This window comes from Oryza sativa, chromosome 12 (genome assembly GCF_034140825.1).
Source record: "Oryza sativa Japonica Group chromosome 12, ASM3414082v1".
Lineage (NCBI taxonomy): Eukaryota > Viridiplantae > Streptophyta > Magnoliopsida > Poales > Poaceae > Oryza > Oryza sativa.
In genome coordinates this window covers 2,682,559-2,699,838 of record NC_089046.1, presented here as the reverse complement: position 1 = coordinate 2,699,838, position 17,280 = coordinate 2,682,559, and the positions used below count along the sequence as shown (strand labels likewise).

The 17,280-nt window shown below is 42.3% G+C and overlaps 2 protein-coding genes across 2 annotated transcripts; one reads left to right on the top strand and one right to left on the bottom strand.

Moving 5' to 3' along the window:
- Positions 1-6,781: 6,781 nt before the first annotated feature.
- On the top strand, positions 6,782-10,258 carry LOC4351533 (UDP-rhamnose/UDP-galactose transporter 6). The gene is made up of 6 exons (XM_015765125.3): positions 6,782-7,107; positions 7,276-7,463; positions 8,030-8,214; positions 8,299-8,499; positions 8,837-8,998; positions 9,628-10,258. The coding sequence occupies exons 2-6, from the start codon at positions 7,331-7,333 to the stop codon at positions 9,946-9,948; spliced, it is 1,002 nt and encodes a 333-aa protein (XP_015620611.1). The 5' UTR covers positions 6,782-7,107; positions 7,276-7,330; the 3' UTR covers positions 9,949-10,258.
- Positions 10,259-13,024: 2,766 nt separating this feature from the next.
- Positions 13,025-14,367, bottom strand: LOC4351532 (uncharacterized). Its single transcript, XM_015763487.3, has one exon. The coding sequence runs from the start codon at positions 14,024-14,026 to the stop codon at positions 13,262-13,264; it is 765 nt and encodes a 254-aa protein (XP_015618973.1). The 5' UTR covers positions 14,027-14,367; the 3' UTR covers positions 13,025-13,261.
- Between the last annotated feature and the right edge of the window lie 2,913 nt (positions 14,368-17,280).

Sequence of the window (17,280 nt, the reverse complement as noted above, 5' to 3'; positions counted from 1 at the left end):
CCGCGTTGGAGATCGAGTCAACCAAGGATGAGGAAGGCTGAGTCGATGTCCGCCGCAGCGGTAGCGACGTCTTGAAGCTATCTATCTCGAAGGACCGAATTTTCGGTTATGCTTCCGATCTCGTCGGAAGACATACTCCGGTCAGGTTAGATCTTCCATAGCCGAAGTCGTCGAGTAGCTTGTTGTTGAAGAATCCATCTCTTAAACCTATCTCGTCTAAATCCTGAAGCACCAAAATCCCCCTACCTGGCGCGCCACTGTCGATGTTTGATGTCGCGATTCTGGTATTTACATAGTATGGGGATCATTGGTACTAGGATATACGCGAGACTGAGGTAAAAAAGATGGAGACATGGATTTTTATATAGGTTCGGGCCCCTGAATTGTCAGGTAATAACCCTACATCCTGTTGGCCGAAGCCGGTATTGCTCTTATTCACCATAATCACACCAGTACAATATTTGGGGTAGCCTATCTAACTGTTGTCGACATGGCGGTCTGAAGGTCTGACTCGTAGTTGATAACAGGGTAGTCTTCCTCCTCAAGTTCGTGCCCGGCGAGATCAGAGACAACGCTATGTCTCTCCTGACAGTATCCGGAGACACTGTAGGGGACTAGCCGTGCTTATCCCTGAAGTCGATATCCGGCGTCTTGTCTTGGTATATGTTGGCTTATATGTTGATCTTCTGTCTTGATCTATTGTTCCGTAGATTGTGGTGGATGTGTCTGTTGATTGTCCCCTCTCCTTCTAGGGGGCCTTGTATTTATACCCATAAGTGTCCCCTTGTCCAAGTAGAACTAGGAAACCAATATGGATACAATCCGAGTAGTCATTGTCGTTTCCATGTAGAACTGTGGTTGTCTTTTCTTATCCGGAACTCCTCCTATATCCGCAGGTTATTGGTACTGCCGAGATTTAATCAACTACTATTAGGTATGTGGTATCCATAACCCCTGACAAAGACACCGTATACCGATACTAACTTTAAAATAGCATATGCTGCTACTAATTGAAAAATAGGATATACTGAAACTAACTTTAAAAACAGTATATACTGCTAGTAAATAAAAAACAGTATATACCGACGCTAGCTTAAACAAAAGAATATACCGCTACGAACTGATAAATAGTATATACCACTACTAAAAAAACAGTATATACCAATGTAAAAAAAAACTGCATATACTAATATTGACCGAAAACCAGTATACACTGCAGCCAACTTTAAAACAGTATATACTACTTGACGATGTTGTAGATCACGACTACGGTATTTGCATGGTATGGAGATCGTTGGTACCAGGGCATATGCGAGATTGAGATATAAGAGATGGAGATAAGGATTTCTATACAAGGTCTATACAAGGTTCGGGCCCCTTATCTGTAAGGTAATAGCTCTATTTCTATTGGTCGAAGCTGGTAGTGCTCTCATATATTAGTATCACTTGAGTATCATATTTGGGAAAACCTACCTGGTCGTCGTCGACTTGGCGGTATGGTACACCACACGTGGTCGACAATGGTGAAAGCTTAAAGATGTAGCCTAGAGGGGAGGGGGGTGAATAGATGTTGCTGAAAAGGAAAAAGTACGAATTACCCCCTTAAACTATCGTGGTCGGCCGAATTTCCCCCCTAAACCCGAAAACCAGACATTACTCACCCTACACTTTCAATACCGGACGAATTACCCCCTTGACCAAATCCAGAGCAGTTTTGTCCTACGTGGCGTACGCGTGGCAACCCAGTCAGTATTTTCCCTTTTTTTAACATGGTGGGGCCCACTTGTCATTCTCTCCCATCTCCTTTTTCCTCTTCCCCTCTTCCTCTCTCTCGTGACTTCAGGCGCGGCCGCGCGGGCGGTCGGCACGCGAGGGGGCGGTGGGCGGCAGCGCGTCATTAGGTGCTGCCGCGCGGTTGGTGGGAGGTGGCGCAGGTATTCAATTATGGATAGTATGGGCAATCTAGTAGTTAACCAAACTAGGGAGGAAACAGCAACACATTATCAAGAAAACATTCACATCACAACGACGAGGAAATCGGAAGAACACCTAAGAGTATCCTGAACGCGTTGGACATGGCGTCAGGCCGGCCGTACACGGCACATCCAATCGAAGTACTCCACCGCCTTCCTGCAAAGACCGACATACTCGGGCGTCAGCGCCGGAAGAGGAGGCTCGTCCTGGAGCGTCGAGGGATACCAATGAAGCGGTTGGCAGACATCGCCCTGCCACGGAGGCCGCCGCCACCGCTGCGGGAGCTCGTGATGTTCCCCGTGGCCACCGCAGTGGGAGCATATTGGCCGGAGGCGGGAGGAGAGGGCTCGCCGGAATCTCCGTGCGCTCGCCTCGTGCACCTAACCGCACCCACCACAGCACCCTCTATGCCGCCCACCGCGCTCGCCTTGTGCACCCAGCCGCGCCCGCACCCTCGCTTGCCGCCGCGCCCTCCCGGCCGCCCACCGCGCTCGCCTCGTGAACCCAGCCACGCTCGCCTCGCCCTCCCAGCCACGCCCCCTCCTCGCCACCCACTGCTGTCTGGAGCCCACAGACCAGTTCTCCCTCCTCGTCGTGCCTACCACCGCTCGTCAACAAGCTCCGGCCACCGCTCCTCTCCGCCTCCGCCTCGCTTCTCCGCCGACATCCCGCTCCCACGCCGCCACCCACCGCCCGCCCTCGCGCGCCGCCGTGAGCGCCGACCACCCACCGCCGCCCTTGTGTGCCGACCACCCGCGCGGCTGCGCCTGACGTCGCGAGAGAGAGAGAGGAAGAGGGGATGAGGAAAAGGAGATGGGAGAGAATGACAGCTGGGCCCCACCATGTTTAAAAAAAGGAAAATGCTGACTGGGTTTCCACGCGTACGCCACGTAGCACAAAACTGCTCTGAATTGGGTCGAGGGGGGTAATTCGTCCGGTATTAAAAGTTTAGGGTGAATGATGTCTGGTTTTCGGGTTCGGGGGAGAATTTCGGCCGACCGCGATATTTCGAGGGGGTAATTCGTACTTTTTCCTCCTGAAAAATACTAAAAACAATCGCAACGGTCAAATTTTAACAGGGCTCAGAACCTCCTCGTGAAGAACGACGGAACTTCCTGGCAGCTCAGACACCCCAGAACTTCCGGAGTTCTAAGACAGGAACTTCTGGGATTGAAATAAATGAGAGAATTGACTTCAAATCTAATCAAACTTCTAGGCCTATTCAATCAGCACGATACACAGTAGACAAGCAGAGTAATTGAATCACACGGGCAAGCACAAAATATGCACAGGGGAGACAAAAGGATTTTTTTTCCCGAAGTTCGGATCACACGGATCCTACTATTTGTCGAGAAACTCTGAAGAGTTAGATCTTGATTTAACCTCTTGCCTCATCGTGCAAAGATCCCGACAGAAGTCCTCGGCCTTCAATCCAACACCCCTAGGTCTTTCTCTAGAATTCGAGTGACCACCAAGATCCAACTCAAACTTCTAGAGATGATCACAAGTGAAGATTACTCTACCAAGACGTCCTCCGAGACCTCAGTATGGATCTTTATTCACTTACATTGTTCCCTTGCGGAGGTGAGGAAGTGATTATCGACGAGCTAGATCTATGGTGGCAAACATGGGTAACAATGCAAGCTCGACTGTGATGAGGATGGCGACATGTGGCAAGCCCGATCAAGGGTACTGTACATGGTGGCCTTGTGAGCACAATGGTCATTTTGTTGTGGTCATGGGTGACTTCAAGGACATTGCTTGTGTGAGTCTAATCGAGGGTAATAACCATGGATAACCTTGCAACCTCAATCACCACGGCTATGTGCGACTTTAAGGGCAGTTTATCCGTGGTAAGCTTGAGGATGATAGAGGTAGCCATAGTCAAGTTTGGGATAGAGTGATATCGATACCAACTTTGAGCGTGAGATGGGGATAAATAAATAAAATTAAAATGAATCTAACAAAAGTTTGGATATGCAATGATAAATAGAGTAATAGAGTTAACTTTCGATGGTATCAAGGTTGTTAAAATCACGATCCTGGATCGGATTGGAAAATTCGATATGGGATCGCAATCATAGAATTGTATAAATTAAAATGTAAAGTAATATATCCTGCCTATACAGAATTGTAGAATCAGACATCTTAGACGTTCAAAAGAGTCGTTCAACTCTGCTACTTAGTGGCACAGATACCGAAATATGTGATTGGCATGTGAATATTTAATTATTAATTATTATAAACTTAAAAAATAGATTTATTTGATTTTTTTAAAAAAAACTTATATGTAAAAAGTTTTTCACTAAACGTATCATTTAACGGTTTAGGAAGCATACCAAGAATAAACAAGAAAGTAGTCAATCCTATAAGAACTTACCCTTAATTAGGATTGTAAAATTGTACATCAGAATTGAGATTTAAACAATCTTGGGTGAAAACTAAAATCATAATTTTTCAATGATATAGGGTCAATTCCTCCGTGAAGTAAAGGTGTGGTTCGGCACGCGAAAGCTATGCGTAGGGAGGGCATGATCACATTGAAAATCCATGTCTAGTTCCCATAATACGGATATATTGTACCCTGCTGAATTCAGTGATCATCGATGATATCTCGTGTGAGTTGTAGTAGTTAGTCAACGTTGTGTACACTCCTGAGATTGATTGCTTATTGGCAACTAGATTAATGGTTTCCAATTTTTTCCTTTGGCCAGGAGAGTACAAATGGACTAATGGTTCGTAATTTGTCGGTGCAGGTACGCGTATACAGTCGCATCATGGCTGCAGCCTGCAGCACTGCTTTTGGCTTTTTAGAGAGGAAATGATTTTTTTTTCTGAAGTGAATGTTACTCAACTGTGGTGGAATCAGCTCATCAGGTTCAAGTTCTACACTCGACATAGGTGTCTATATTTATAGCTAATTATTTTCTTAAGTGATATATAATATATCTGTCGATAATAACTGTGATGACTTCGTTATTAATCTTAATATTTGCTGGTCCAATCTTTCGAAGGTGTCTTCGCTCGTAATGTTTCTAAAAAAACATGATATTTTGCTTTTAACACCAAAATGATACTATTAATCTATTATGCTTGTGTGGTTATGAAAGAAATCTAGGTGAAGGGATCTTTGTTTTTATTAATACGTTTTGACTTTGGGCCGTAGTTCGGCCCAATCACATACGGGCCTGAAAAGCTAAAGATGGTTTGCTGCTTACTTGGCCCATCAGGTGCATGTGCATCCATGTACACACACCGACAAATCAGTAATTAAGCTAGGTTGCCGATAGTTAATCACTCTCAGGAGTGTACACGACTTGACTAAAAACACAGTAGTACTCCTACTACTATCTGGCCAATTAATTGCACATGTAACAACCTGCACGACAATTAAAGTTGTCCAATTAACACTCCAACAGATGATCGATCGATTCAGCATATGCATGATACCAACATACAATTCGTATTACTCCATACAAATAAAACATGGGGTGGTTTCTGACCTGCTCATGCCTTTTGTATGCGTAGCTTGGCGTGCCAAATCACACCTTTACTTCATAAATACATGAGCTATATAGTCAATGGAATTAATATATAGAATTAACTTGGTCAGTTTTCCAAACCCCCCCCCCCCCCCAAAACAGCAATCACATTTTAGAATACACATGTCGAAACATTTTTTTGAAGATACATACAAAAACTTAAGTAGGAGTATATAATCTTAATCAACGGACTAGTTAGTAGTAACTTGGATGAAATGTTGATTTGAGTGCGATGGCTTGGAATCTCAAAAAAGGTTGCATGCCCAAATCTGATTTGAGATCTGAATATAATGGATGCATGGACCCTACGTGTATGAGCTGCCATGCTTATGTGACACCCTAACTGCACGGTGTATGTGTTTACATTATTAATAAACAATTAAGTATACAGATATTGTTCTAAAAAAAGTATACAGATCTTAACCCCAACGTTGTGTCAACCGTATTAATTAATTAATAAATATAATCAACCAGTTAAGCGGAACACTGATACATATAGTACTTTCACAAACAGAACCACACAACACAATTGTTGATTTAAAGTTTAATAGATGCATGTTTAAACTGTGCGATATCTTTTGAGAAAAGAATTGTTCGTTAATATTTCCCTGAAAACTTTTTAAATAGATCAATCAACTTTTTAATATTTAAATTATTCATCTCTATACTTGAATAATTATTACTCCCTCCGTCCCATAATATAGCAACCTAGGTCCCGATAGAACGTATCCTAGTACTACGAATCTGGACAGGTTAAACCTGGACGAGCAATTCCAGATTCATAGTACTATGATACATCCTATTCGGTTCTAGGTTGCTATATTTCGGGACGAAGGAAGTACTCCCTCCGTTTCACAATATAAGTCATTCTAGCATATTTCACATTCATATGATATTAATGAATATATACATATATCTATCTAGATTCATTAACATCAATATAAATATAGTAAATATTAGAATGACTTACATTCTGAAACGGAGGAAGTACAATTTTTCAGTTTCATCCATCATTGATCAAACACTTTCGAGCAGGTCCTTATTACTTCTCAAAGAAAATACTACTTAAAAAGGAAAAAAGAAAAAATATTACTCCTGTAATATCGCGGTGATGGAAGGATGGGCTGGCATTTTCTTGACACCTTACTTGAAAACGAAATCACGGCGATCTAATCGAGGAATTTGGACATATTTTGGTACTAAATTCAAAATTTCAAACCAAACTAAAGCACACTATAAATAACCCTCCACATAGTGGCAGATCTGGGAGATTTGGAGACACTTGTTTTCATTTCGCTAAAAAAAAAATAAAACAAAAGAAAAAAAAAACACCACACGAGCAAAATCTCCTTGGCCCGCCGCCGCCGCCTCCGCCGTCGCGCGGCGATCTCCACCACCGCGACGCGAGCGGCGGTGCCCGGCGGCGTCCAGCTGCTCCCGCCGCCGCGTACCCTCGCCTCTGGCTCCTCCTCGCCGCGCCCAAGCCAATCTCTCCCCACCCGCCACCTCGGCCTCTCGACTCGCGAGCGAGTTCGCCGATCTCCATCCATCACCCCTCGAGCCAGCGGCGCCGGCCGACGGCGTGCTTCCGGTGAGCGCGCGTCCTCTTTTCCTCTCGTTCTACCCGCGCGCACCATTTCTCTGTGCCTTAACCTTTTTCCTTCTCTTCTCCTTCTAGATCTGGAAGAGGATTTTTCTCTCTGTTTTAACCTTAGTACCAATTCTTACAGTTTTGTTTCCTCCCAAAATAATTTGTTAGGTCCTCCCCTGCCAAAGTGTTGGTGTTGATTTGAAGCCTCAAGGATTCGAGCGAAATGACTTCTTCCATGAGCAAATCCGACAAGAAGAAGGTGCTAGATTTTGCGGCATGGAGTTTCAACATCACCACATCCGTTGGAATCATCATGGTCAACAAGGCTCTGATGGCTACACATGGATTCAGTTTCGGTATGTTTTTTGCTACCTTAAGATATATATTTTGTGATGTTTTATTCCAGGCTACTCCGTGTTCTGGGATGACAAACTTGCAGTATTATGTTGTTTTAGTATAGAACGAATAAATGCTACTAGATCTTATGTAATTGTGGATTCTAGATGTTTGTTCCTTGGGGCATGCAATTAAACAATTGACTGACAGGCATCTTTAAACTTTGAGTAATTTTTTATCAAATTCCAATCATTTGAATTCTAGATAATCCATATGCCAAAGAAGTTCGCCGGATTTGTTTTTGTTGTGATCTAAAACAAATTAAAAGTGAACCTATAAGGTATCCGGTGGACCTGAAAACCACGCTGTTCTAGCTGCTATGAGAATTATGATCATAATTTCTTGTCACAAGCTGCCACTCTGCTTGATGAACATTAAAAGGGCCTTAATGGAACAGTGGAAGCACACTATATTATCCAGTTTCTTGTTGTGTCCAACAAGATTTATGGGCTGCTCCTCAACATACACATACTTCATTTGTATGATAATGGATGCCATGTAACTGACTGTGTTTTGTATTTTGCAGCCACAACATTAACTGGTCTTCATTTTGTGACAACCACCTTGATGACTATCGTGTTTCGGTGGTTAGGCCTCAGCCAGCCCTCCCACTTACCAATACCAGATCTGATTAAGTTTGTGATCTTTTCGAACTTGTCAATTGTTGGAATGAATGTGAGCTTGATGTGGAACTCTGTGGGATTTTATCAGGTTAGCAAAGGACCGTTCTAGTAGCTAGATTCCATCATGGCTTTAAACTTTCAACTACTAAACAATCCTTTTTCTTCCCTTCAGATAGCAAAGCTGTGCATGATACCTGCATCATGTCTCCTGGAGGTTGTCTTCGATCGTGTACATTACTCCCGGGACACAAAGCTGAGCATAATGGTTGTGCTTATAGGTGTTGCAGTCTGCACAGTTACTGATGTCAGTGTAAATGCAAAAGGTCTGGCTGCTGCTGTTATAGCTGTTTGGAGCACAGCTTTACAACAATATGTAAGTTAAAATCACCACCCTTGTTGTATGGTTATGTCTTATATATCAGCTATGAGATAAGATTGCATTCTATTCCTATAGCTCTCCTTTGGCAGCCATGAACATTTTTATGAGGGGGAAATTAGTACATGGTGGTACAACAGTAACTGTGGCTATCTATTTGTCTTCTTATTGATGAATGATGAATAGTTGGCGCTCCCTGAATCATTATTGGTTCCCTGCAGTCCTTGTTAGTTATGAATAATTGGCACTCCCTAAATCATTTGTTTGTTTGTCACTTCTTTAATTATAGACAAATTACTCATTAGTTTCCTTTCCTTTTCTATTTTCCTTGCAGTATGTTCATTTTCTCCAAAGGAAGTACTCTCTGAACTCATTCAACCTCCTGGGCCACACTGCTCCAGCCCAAGCGGGATCTCTTCTGCTAGTTGGGCCCTTTGTAGATTTCTTGTTGACAGGCAAAAGAGTGGATCACTTTGGTTTCACATCGATTGCTTTGGTAAGAGGCTAGCCTCATTACAATGCTTTGTTTCTGATCTAAGTTAGACAAAACCACAGGAATTTTGGCATGTGACACAAAACCATGATTCTAAAGTTTCACAAACCAACACCGTTAACCATTTTGACATACTCATATATTAAAATTTTACAAAGCGGATGTAATATTTATATGATGGATAAAACGCTCATAAATTTGAGATGTGATTGTATAACTCAAAAGTGTGGTAGATATAAGTTAAAATGATCAATAGTGTGGTTTTGTGAAACTCTAGGATTATAATATGTGGGGTTATATGTCACATGCCAAAATCCCAGTGGTTTTGTGCAACTTGGACCATAATATGTGGGATTTTATGAAATTTACTCATTTTCAAATGACCTAGACTAGCATTACATTTCCTCTTGTGACCACAAAAGTCTTTACTTCATAGCATCACTTGTTAGCAGTAACTTCAAACAACTATAGTCTATAGATTTCCTTTTATGTGCAATCTCTTGCTTGTTATTAGTCTATAGTTACACTTTACTTGGTTGGAATATGGATGAATTTGAGTCAATGCTTGATTTGTTTGTAATTTGACCTCAAATTTTCCATTTCATCTTACGATGGTTTTTATTGTTCCGCAGTTTTTCCTGACTCTCTCATGTGTCATTGCCATTGGTGTTAATCTGAGCCAATTTATCTGCATTGGTCGGTTTTCTGCCGTATCCTTCCAAGTCCTGGGCCACATGAAGACAGTGCTCGTCTTGTCCCTTGGGTTTCTCTTCTTTGGCAAGGAAGGTCTGAATTTTCAGGTAGTCCTTGGGATGATCCTTGCTGTTGTTGGGATGATATGGTATGGGAATGCATCAGCTAAACCAGGTGGCAAAGAGCGGCGCAGCGTTCTTCCAGTAAGGTCTGAGAAGCCTAATGGAGCATTAGACGAGAAGGATGGCAGTGAGAAATAGTACGTGACCTGCGATTTATATGACAATTTCTTCTGTGAAGTTTTTCTGGTGATGCAGGTATGATATACAAAGGAAACCTTGCCTGGCGTCTTCGTTTAGTGCTGAAGCCGTAGATTTGCCATCTAGAAACTCAGCATTGTCATAGCTATAGATTACAGTCAATATACACTTGTCATCACATTTTTCGTTCTCCTGTACATTTCTTATGGGGGAGACAGCAGAGATGTTCTACAGGGTTGCATGACAGTTGTCCCAAAATACAATATAGTAACTGTTTGTGATAACACGAATTTCTACATTTCCCTCTGGATCTGTACAGAGTAATATGTTACTATATGAAGCAGTTAAGTTGCATTGCAGCATTTTAGGCTTAAATACGCATGCTGTACACAGTTTATGCGGCCTTCACTACCCTGGTTTTTAGCAGCAGCAGCAGCAAAAGCATCGTTCGAAGTTGAGCTTGGTTGTTGTAGTGTAGTAGAGTCGAATGACAAGGCCTGTGTCAACTGTTACAGTTATGCATTTGAATCTCGTGTTAAATGGAGAAATTTCTCGTTCAAATGGGCTCATCAGATTGGTTGGGTTGGTTTTCTGGCACTCCTTTTTTTTTTCTTTTTCATAGCCTATGTCGTCGTTGGTGTTGAGCCTAATCCACAAACGGTGGCCCTTCTAGATTAAAGTAATCATGCACGTTATGTTTAATTAATTGGTGATGACAGCATACCGGAAGGCTCCACCATCATAGGTGATGACAGCAACCATTAACACTGGGCTCAACTCTCTTTTGGATTAATGTTCAGTGTAAAAAGTGTCGGATAAAATGTTTTGGATTGTTCAGTGTAAAAAATGTCAGATAAAATGCTATGGTCAAGATACAAAGGTTGAACTCTCTTGGATTGATGAGCCTCAATTTACAGTAAAGTTGGTCTTAAGACGATGAACGCAGCAGAGAAGATAACTTTTAAAGGCAATTTCATCTTTGGCTGCAGAGAAGATAACTTTGAAAGGCAATTTCATCTTTGGCTGCGGAGCAGGTTACCTTTTACAGTGGATTCAATGCTGGTATAATTGGTTGAGGTGAGGGTGTAAAAGTTACTCATTTTTCAATCAGGTATATATGCTGAAATTGATTTACTATGATCATCAACAGCCTGATGTGATGATCAAATGGAAATTGATCCGTATGTACCTCCAAGATGACAACAGAGTTGAACAACAAGAAGAATCTGATCAAATGAGGTTGTTGTCATTGGTGGAAGAAAAATGATCCCAAAGATTCAAGAACTAATTATCAAGGATTACTTTGATGGGAGCTGAATACAGAATTGAGGCCTGACGAAGCTGTTGCTTGTGGAACTGCTCTAGCCATCCTACATCACATGGATATCTTTGTATTGTATGGGAGTAGACAATAATTATCAGATAGGGTGTTTTACATATTTGTATTATGCTTACTGAATGTGATGTTCAGTTGCAGTGTTGTAGTTTGGAACTTTGGATGAACCCTATTCGGCGTATATATGCGTTCCTCTCGCTGGGATTCAGTTAATTGCACTGCTTAACTTCTTGTATAAAGTATTGATTGAAGTTATTGGTATATATACTGTATATTAACGAATCTAGCTATGATCTGAACTATTATGCATTGCAGTTTTTAATCTGTATCTGCTCAGTTCATACCTTATCTAAATATACGTTTTAGAAAATACCTTATCTAATTAATTAAATTCACGCAACATGTTGACTTGTCTTACCAATTATCAACCACCAAAAAGCAGATTTTCTAAAAAGCGTTTTAGAAAATTAAGCAGTAGCAGTAGCATCCTTGGATACAAGCTGAACGGCCTAGATCGTGCGGTGTACTGTTCACGGTACTGTAGCACGAAATACTATTCGTGGTATGTAGCACGAAATACTTTCGTTGTACTGTAGCATGGAATACTGTTCATGTTACTGTAGTTATGAATTTAAACCGTTGATCACAAAAATAGACGGCCAAAGTTGCGTGCAATATTAACTATTGTGACTGCAACCGATCCGAATCCCCAAAAAGCACACTGCTTGTCCCTCCGACAAGTTACTCAATGCAAAGTCATGGGAGATGCAAGGATGAGACAAGGAAAATGCATTTCCTAAATTCACGTTTTCTCAGTGTAAACTGTACTTCTTAGTCCTTTGGTTCTTTTCTCAGGCTAAACATATACTCTACTTCTCATACACGTAGTGTTTCTTGAGCATAATTCATCAATTTCATGTTACTCTCAGCCTATCGATTTTCAGACACACTCATCAGACCTTCAACCTAACAACATTCCAGCGATTTCGAAATCAACATTTTCTCGTTGTTAAATGTACTTGTTAGTTTTTTCATCTCATTGTGAAGTGTAGTTAGTCCTTTTCTCAGGCTCATAGCTCTATCCCACTTAATCGTACTCCTCTAAATATTTGACGAGGAAAAGATCCACCCAAACTTTTTAAAACTTTCACTATCAATATATATTAAAAAACAATAAATAAAATATAATACGCTTATGATTTTATGATAATATTTTTCAAGTTAAATCTACGCCTACCCTTTTCTTAATTTTGGATTAAGCATATTCGAGAAATTATTGTTGTTTCAAATATTTAAAAGTTAAATCACATCTTGTAAGTAACGTCCATCAAATATTTATGACTGGTGCAAGTAACAGATAACCTATCGGACTTATGCATAGTACGCTTAAAATCAACTATCAACTCATCAAAAGCACGCTTCTTGTCCTTGCAAAAAAAAAGAAAGAAAAGAAAAGGGCAAAGTCATTGGAACATGGATATGATGAATGAAAGCATGTCAACACTGGAATCTTCTCCATCCAACTTACATCAAATAGAAACAAGAAAAAGAAAGAGCATATTTTGACTAATTTGGTAGTACTATGAAACCCATTATTCTCACATCCTAATTTTCAGACATACACACATCAACACTACACTAAAATCACACTAGTGCACTACTTGTCCTTACATAAGGAAAAAAAAAAGTTAGGCATGCAAAGTCAGAGTTGCATACATATCATCAATGCAAGCATGCCAGTACTGAAATCTTCTCCATTCAACTCACATCAAACAGAAACAGATCAAAACAGAACAAAATTAGACAAAGTTTGCTGACCTGAATCCCATCATTCTCATCTCCTAATTTTCAATATGTACACAAACTTCAAAACTTGCACTAAATTACATCAACAACCAGCTAAAAATCACACCAAACCAAACCAAACCAAACTTCCATGTACACGATGTCTTCTCTTCACATGGTTTCCAGATCACGCTACAACGGCCCAGATCTCGCCACGTGGCCATCCATCTCCATCTCAGCCGCCCAATCCGCCGCCCTCCTCCCCGACGCGAACCGCGTCATCCCTCCCAGCGCCGGCGCCGGCGCCGCCGCTGCCTCCTCGGTCATCAACACCACCTTCTCCTCCCTCCGCCTCAGCGCGGCCGCAGTCGGCGGCGGCGGCGGAGGCGGGGGCGGCGACTGGTCGTCGACGCACTCCACGACGTTCTTCCTCGACCGGCTCCGGCGGACGAACAGGGAACCGAGCCCCGGGCAGCATCCGCCGCCGACGCCGCGGGGCCTCGTCTCGAGCGACCACCGGCGGTGGCGGCGCGCGCGCTCGCGGTCGGAGAGGACCTTCCCGATGCAGGACACCTTGGGCGACCCGGGCTCGTGGTCGGGCACCGCCGCCCTCGGGGTGCGCCCGCCGCCGCCGGTCTTGGCCTTCTTCGGGAAGATCGCGGGGGGACGGAAACCCCCTCCTCCTCCTCCGCCGCCGCCCCCGCCATGGCCCAGCTTCCTCGACAAGCCAATGATCGGCGCCGCCGTCGGCTTCAGGTTGCCGGAGAACCTCTGCGACGAGTTGCCGCCGCCGCCGCCGCCGTAGGTCTTGAGGATGCACTTGGGGTTGGTGTTCTCCTTGAGCGAGTCGTCGCGGTCATAGACGTCCGGCCACGCGACCTCGCCCCCGACGCGGAGGAGCGTCGACTCCGGCGGGTCGCCGGCGAGGTCACGCGCGGCGGCGGTGGCGGCGGCCATGGAGATGGTGGGGTTTGGGGATTTGATTTTGAATTTTTTTTTTGGTTGGGATTTGATTTGATTTGATTTTCGATTGGAACTTCGGCGAGGTGCGTGGATTTAAGGGAGGGACGTGCTCTCGGGATCGCTGCCAGCCTACGTGTCATTATCGCCTTTTTTTTAATTTTTTTCTCCTCATTTTTAGTACTTTGATTATCTATAATGATTAATGATTTTATATTTTGCGGGGATTTTAGTGGACCTGGTTCATGATAGGGTATATATGGATATTAATTGGACTCTTCGTGCATAGCATATGTTGTGTTGTTGATATATTTGAAAATATATTATTTTGCAGATGAAGACACATAGGTAGAGTCTGCTTGTAAGGAGTTGTCCAAAATAATATTCTTTGCGTAGCAAAGTCTGCTCATAAGGAATTATCGACTTGTTATTAAAATTGATAGATGAGCTTGTATGGTCCAATCAAATGGTGAAGTCTCTTTTCAGCCACTCAAACTCTTTCATGTTGAAGGTTGGTTGGTCTTTGGATTTGGCTTCTCTTTTGTTCTTTATCAGTAGAAACCATGCCGAGTTTGTCATTCGGGTTGAGCTCAGACCACATGCGCGACTTCGATTGATAGGTTTGATGTTAGAGCTCTTCAGATTCAATGACAACCTCCATATCCTTTGCTGAGTCCGGTGAAGCTCACCCCAAAATCTACGGCTCAGCATCAAACCTCTGTTTTGTGCCGTTTCCATGGAGATAGCCGATGGGGATTACCGGCCTACCAAGTGGAGTGCACGTCAAATGAGTCTTTAGGAAGCAGTTGTCACGGCATTGCCGTAGCTCCCCGTCAATCTGCTCCTTTTTTGCTGCTCAGTTTCATCGGGAAGTCTACTCCTTTAGTCCAGTTAAATTCCCATTTCAATAGGGTGGCTCTGTGCTTTCAGATCTTATCTGTAATGTACTGGGGTTTATCCCCTAAACTCTGATCTTGCTTCCTAATATGTTTGTATGTTAAAAAAATGGTGTGGTAATATAAAAAGATCATGTCCAATAGCACTTTCGCACAAAAATTGGATAATATATATACACCAGATTTTAACAATACCATATCCTAATTCACATTAATTGGATTTTAGAAAACAATACATACCATATCCTTAGTTAGTAATATATAAAAAATGGATTATTCTATAGTAGTACTTTATTGAATGATCTGCATAAAAAAGATCGAATAATCCATATCTATCAAATTTTAGCAATACCTATCCTAATCCACATCCATTGCGTTTTAGAAAATACATTGTACTCCCCTCTGTCCCAAAATAAATCATCTTTTATAGATAGGGCATGTTTAGATCCTCTGAACATAGGCTATAAGTTAAAATTTATGTATAAAAGTTGATTTATTTTAAGACAAGGGAAGTACATCATCGATTCGGTCCGAGCAAATCGGATCGAGAACTAGCTATTTTCGTTGCTAATAGGATATCATGAAGGGAGTTATCCTATCCCTATTTAGCCCTATTATTTTGGAAAAAAAAAGATATTGTGGGGGCACAAGAGCTCATCGTGTTTTTCAGCAAAGCATAATTCTTCTACTTACAAATAGAAAAGTACATTATATGTTATGAGTCCATGGACCAAGTCCAAGCTTGACAAGAGCTCATCGTGTTTTTCTGCAAAGCATAATTCTTCTACTAACAAATAGAAAAGTACATTATCGCAGCCGCCTCCGCTCGGCCTTCGCCGCGACGCTGCCGTCCGCCGTCCGCCCCCGTGCGCCGCCTTCCGCCGCCCGCCGCCCGCTCCTCCGTGTCTCCCGTTGCCGCCGTGTCTTCCCGAAGCAGTGAAGAGTGAGATAGAGTGAGAGAGAGAAGAGAGGAAGAGTGAGAGAGAGGGAAAGTGAAGACTATGACATGCGGGTCCCACAATTTTTTAATTAGAAAACGCTGACTGGGATGCCACGTGTACGCCACGTAGACCAAAACCACCGCGGATTAGATCGAGGGGGGTAATTCGTCCGGTTTGCATAGTTTGGGATGAAAAATATCCGGTTTTATGGTTCAGGGGTAATTCGGACGACCGCGATAGTTCGGAGGGGTAATTCGTACTTTTTCCTATTTTAAATGATAGACAAGTTTAGTTCCGATATGTTAACTTGAGAAACGTCTGATAAGAGAAAGTACAACTCTTTACTTGAACAAAAATAAAAGGATCATCCAGTTGCTCATTCTTTCAACACCACCTTCCCCTCTCGTTGAAGATTCAGGGGTCTCTTTTGGAATAAAATACGTATCCATTTTTTGCTTGTCAAGGAAAATATTCTCACATATCTTCAACGGAGCATCTTTAGACCAAGATCAGAGAATCGAGACTAATGCTGATTTTTTTCTCTTGCCAACAGCTATAAGCATGCGTGGAGGAGCAGGGTTTCCCTTACCATCTACTCTCTCCGTCCAAAAATAATAGACAAACCTTGACTATGAATCTATACATGATGTATGTCTTATCGTCGGTGATAGGAAGGGTCTGGGTGCGTAACGGGGTAAAGTTTAGAAGAAAAAAGTAATTTTTTTGATAGATTTTGTTTAGTTCTTTGTGTTTACCGTGAGGCGAAGAGTAACCCCTCTCTAAACGGCGAAACCTGCCGAGGGAAGACTCTAATAAATCATGACATTATTGTCAAACTAATTATAGCGCACGAAGAATTTGCAATATGGCGCATATTGACCGTACGTAAGAACGGAATGTGGATTTCAAATTTTCCATGGCATGTTCACATTGCAACTGGAGTTGACATGCGTAACAAAATACTTTTCTTGCTACAAGAACGAACATACATATTTTTTCATGGCTTTAGAGTGTACTGGCTGATTAGTAGTACCATCACGTTTGCAGGGCAACTTCATTTTGTTTTTGTGGTTTGTTCCTAAATTAAGGCGATAATTATTTTTTAGTTCTCATTCTGCGTCATATATTACCTGTCACCTCCTATGAACTGGCTAGAGCATCAGAACAAAACGAAGATGATTGATACGGTGTTGCCTGAAATAAACTCTGATGATTTATACAGATCAGGTATCTGAAATAAACTCTGAAGATAATTGATACAGTGGTATTTGGAATAAACTTTGTATTAATTAATCAGGGTAGCCATAGGGCATGATTGATTAAACAGCATCAAGCAAGGAAGTATGGTGCAAAAGACATAATCTAGCTGAAAACTGTACCAGAGGCCACTGGCTAGTTAATTAATTATTAGAAT

Excerpts from the sequence above, each read along its gene's own strand:
- LOC4351532 (XM_015763487.3), bottom strand. The coding sequence starts at position 14,026 with ATGGCCGCCGCCACCGCCGCCGCGCGTGACCTCGCCGGCGACCCGCCG.
- LOC4351533 (XM_015765125.3), top strand. The coding sequence starts at position 7,331 with ATGACTTCTTCCATGAGCAAATCCGACAAGAAGAAGGTGCTAGATTTT. Across the intron at positions 8,500-8,836 it reads GCACAGCTTTACAACAATAT|TATGTTCATTTTCTCCAAAG; the intron begins GTAAGTTAAAAT and ends TTTTCCTTGCAG. Across the intron at positions 8,999-9,627 it reads GTTTCACATCGATTGCTTTG|TTTTTCCTGACTCTCTCATG; the intron begins GTAAGAGGCTAG and ends ATTGTTCCGCAG.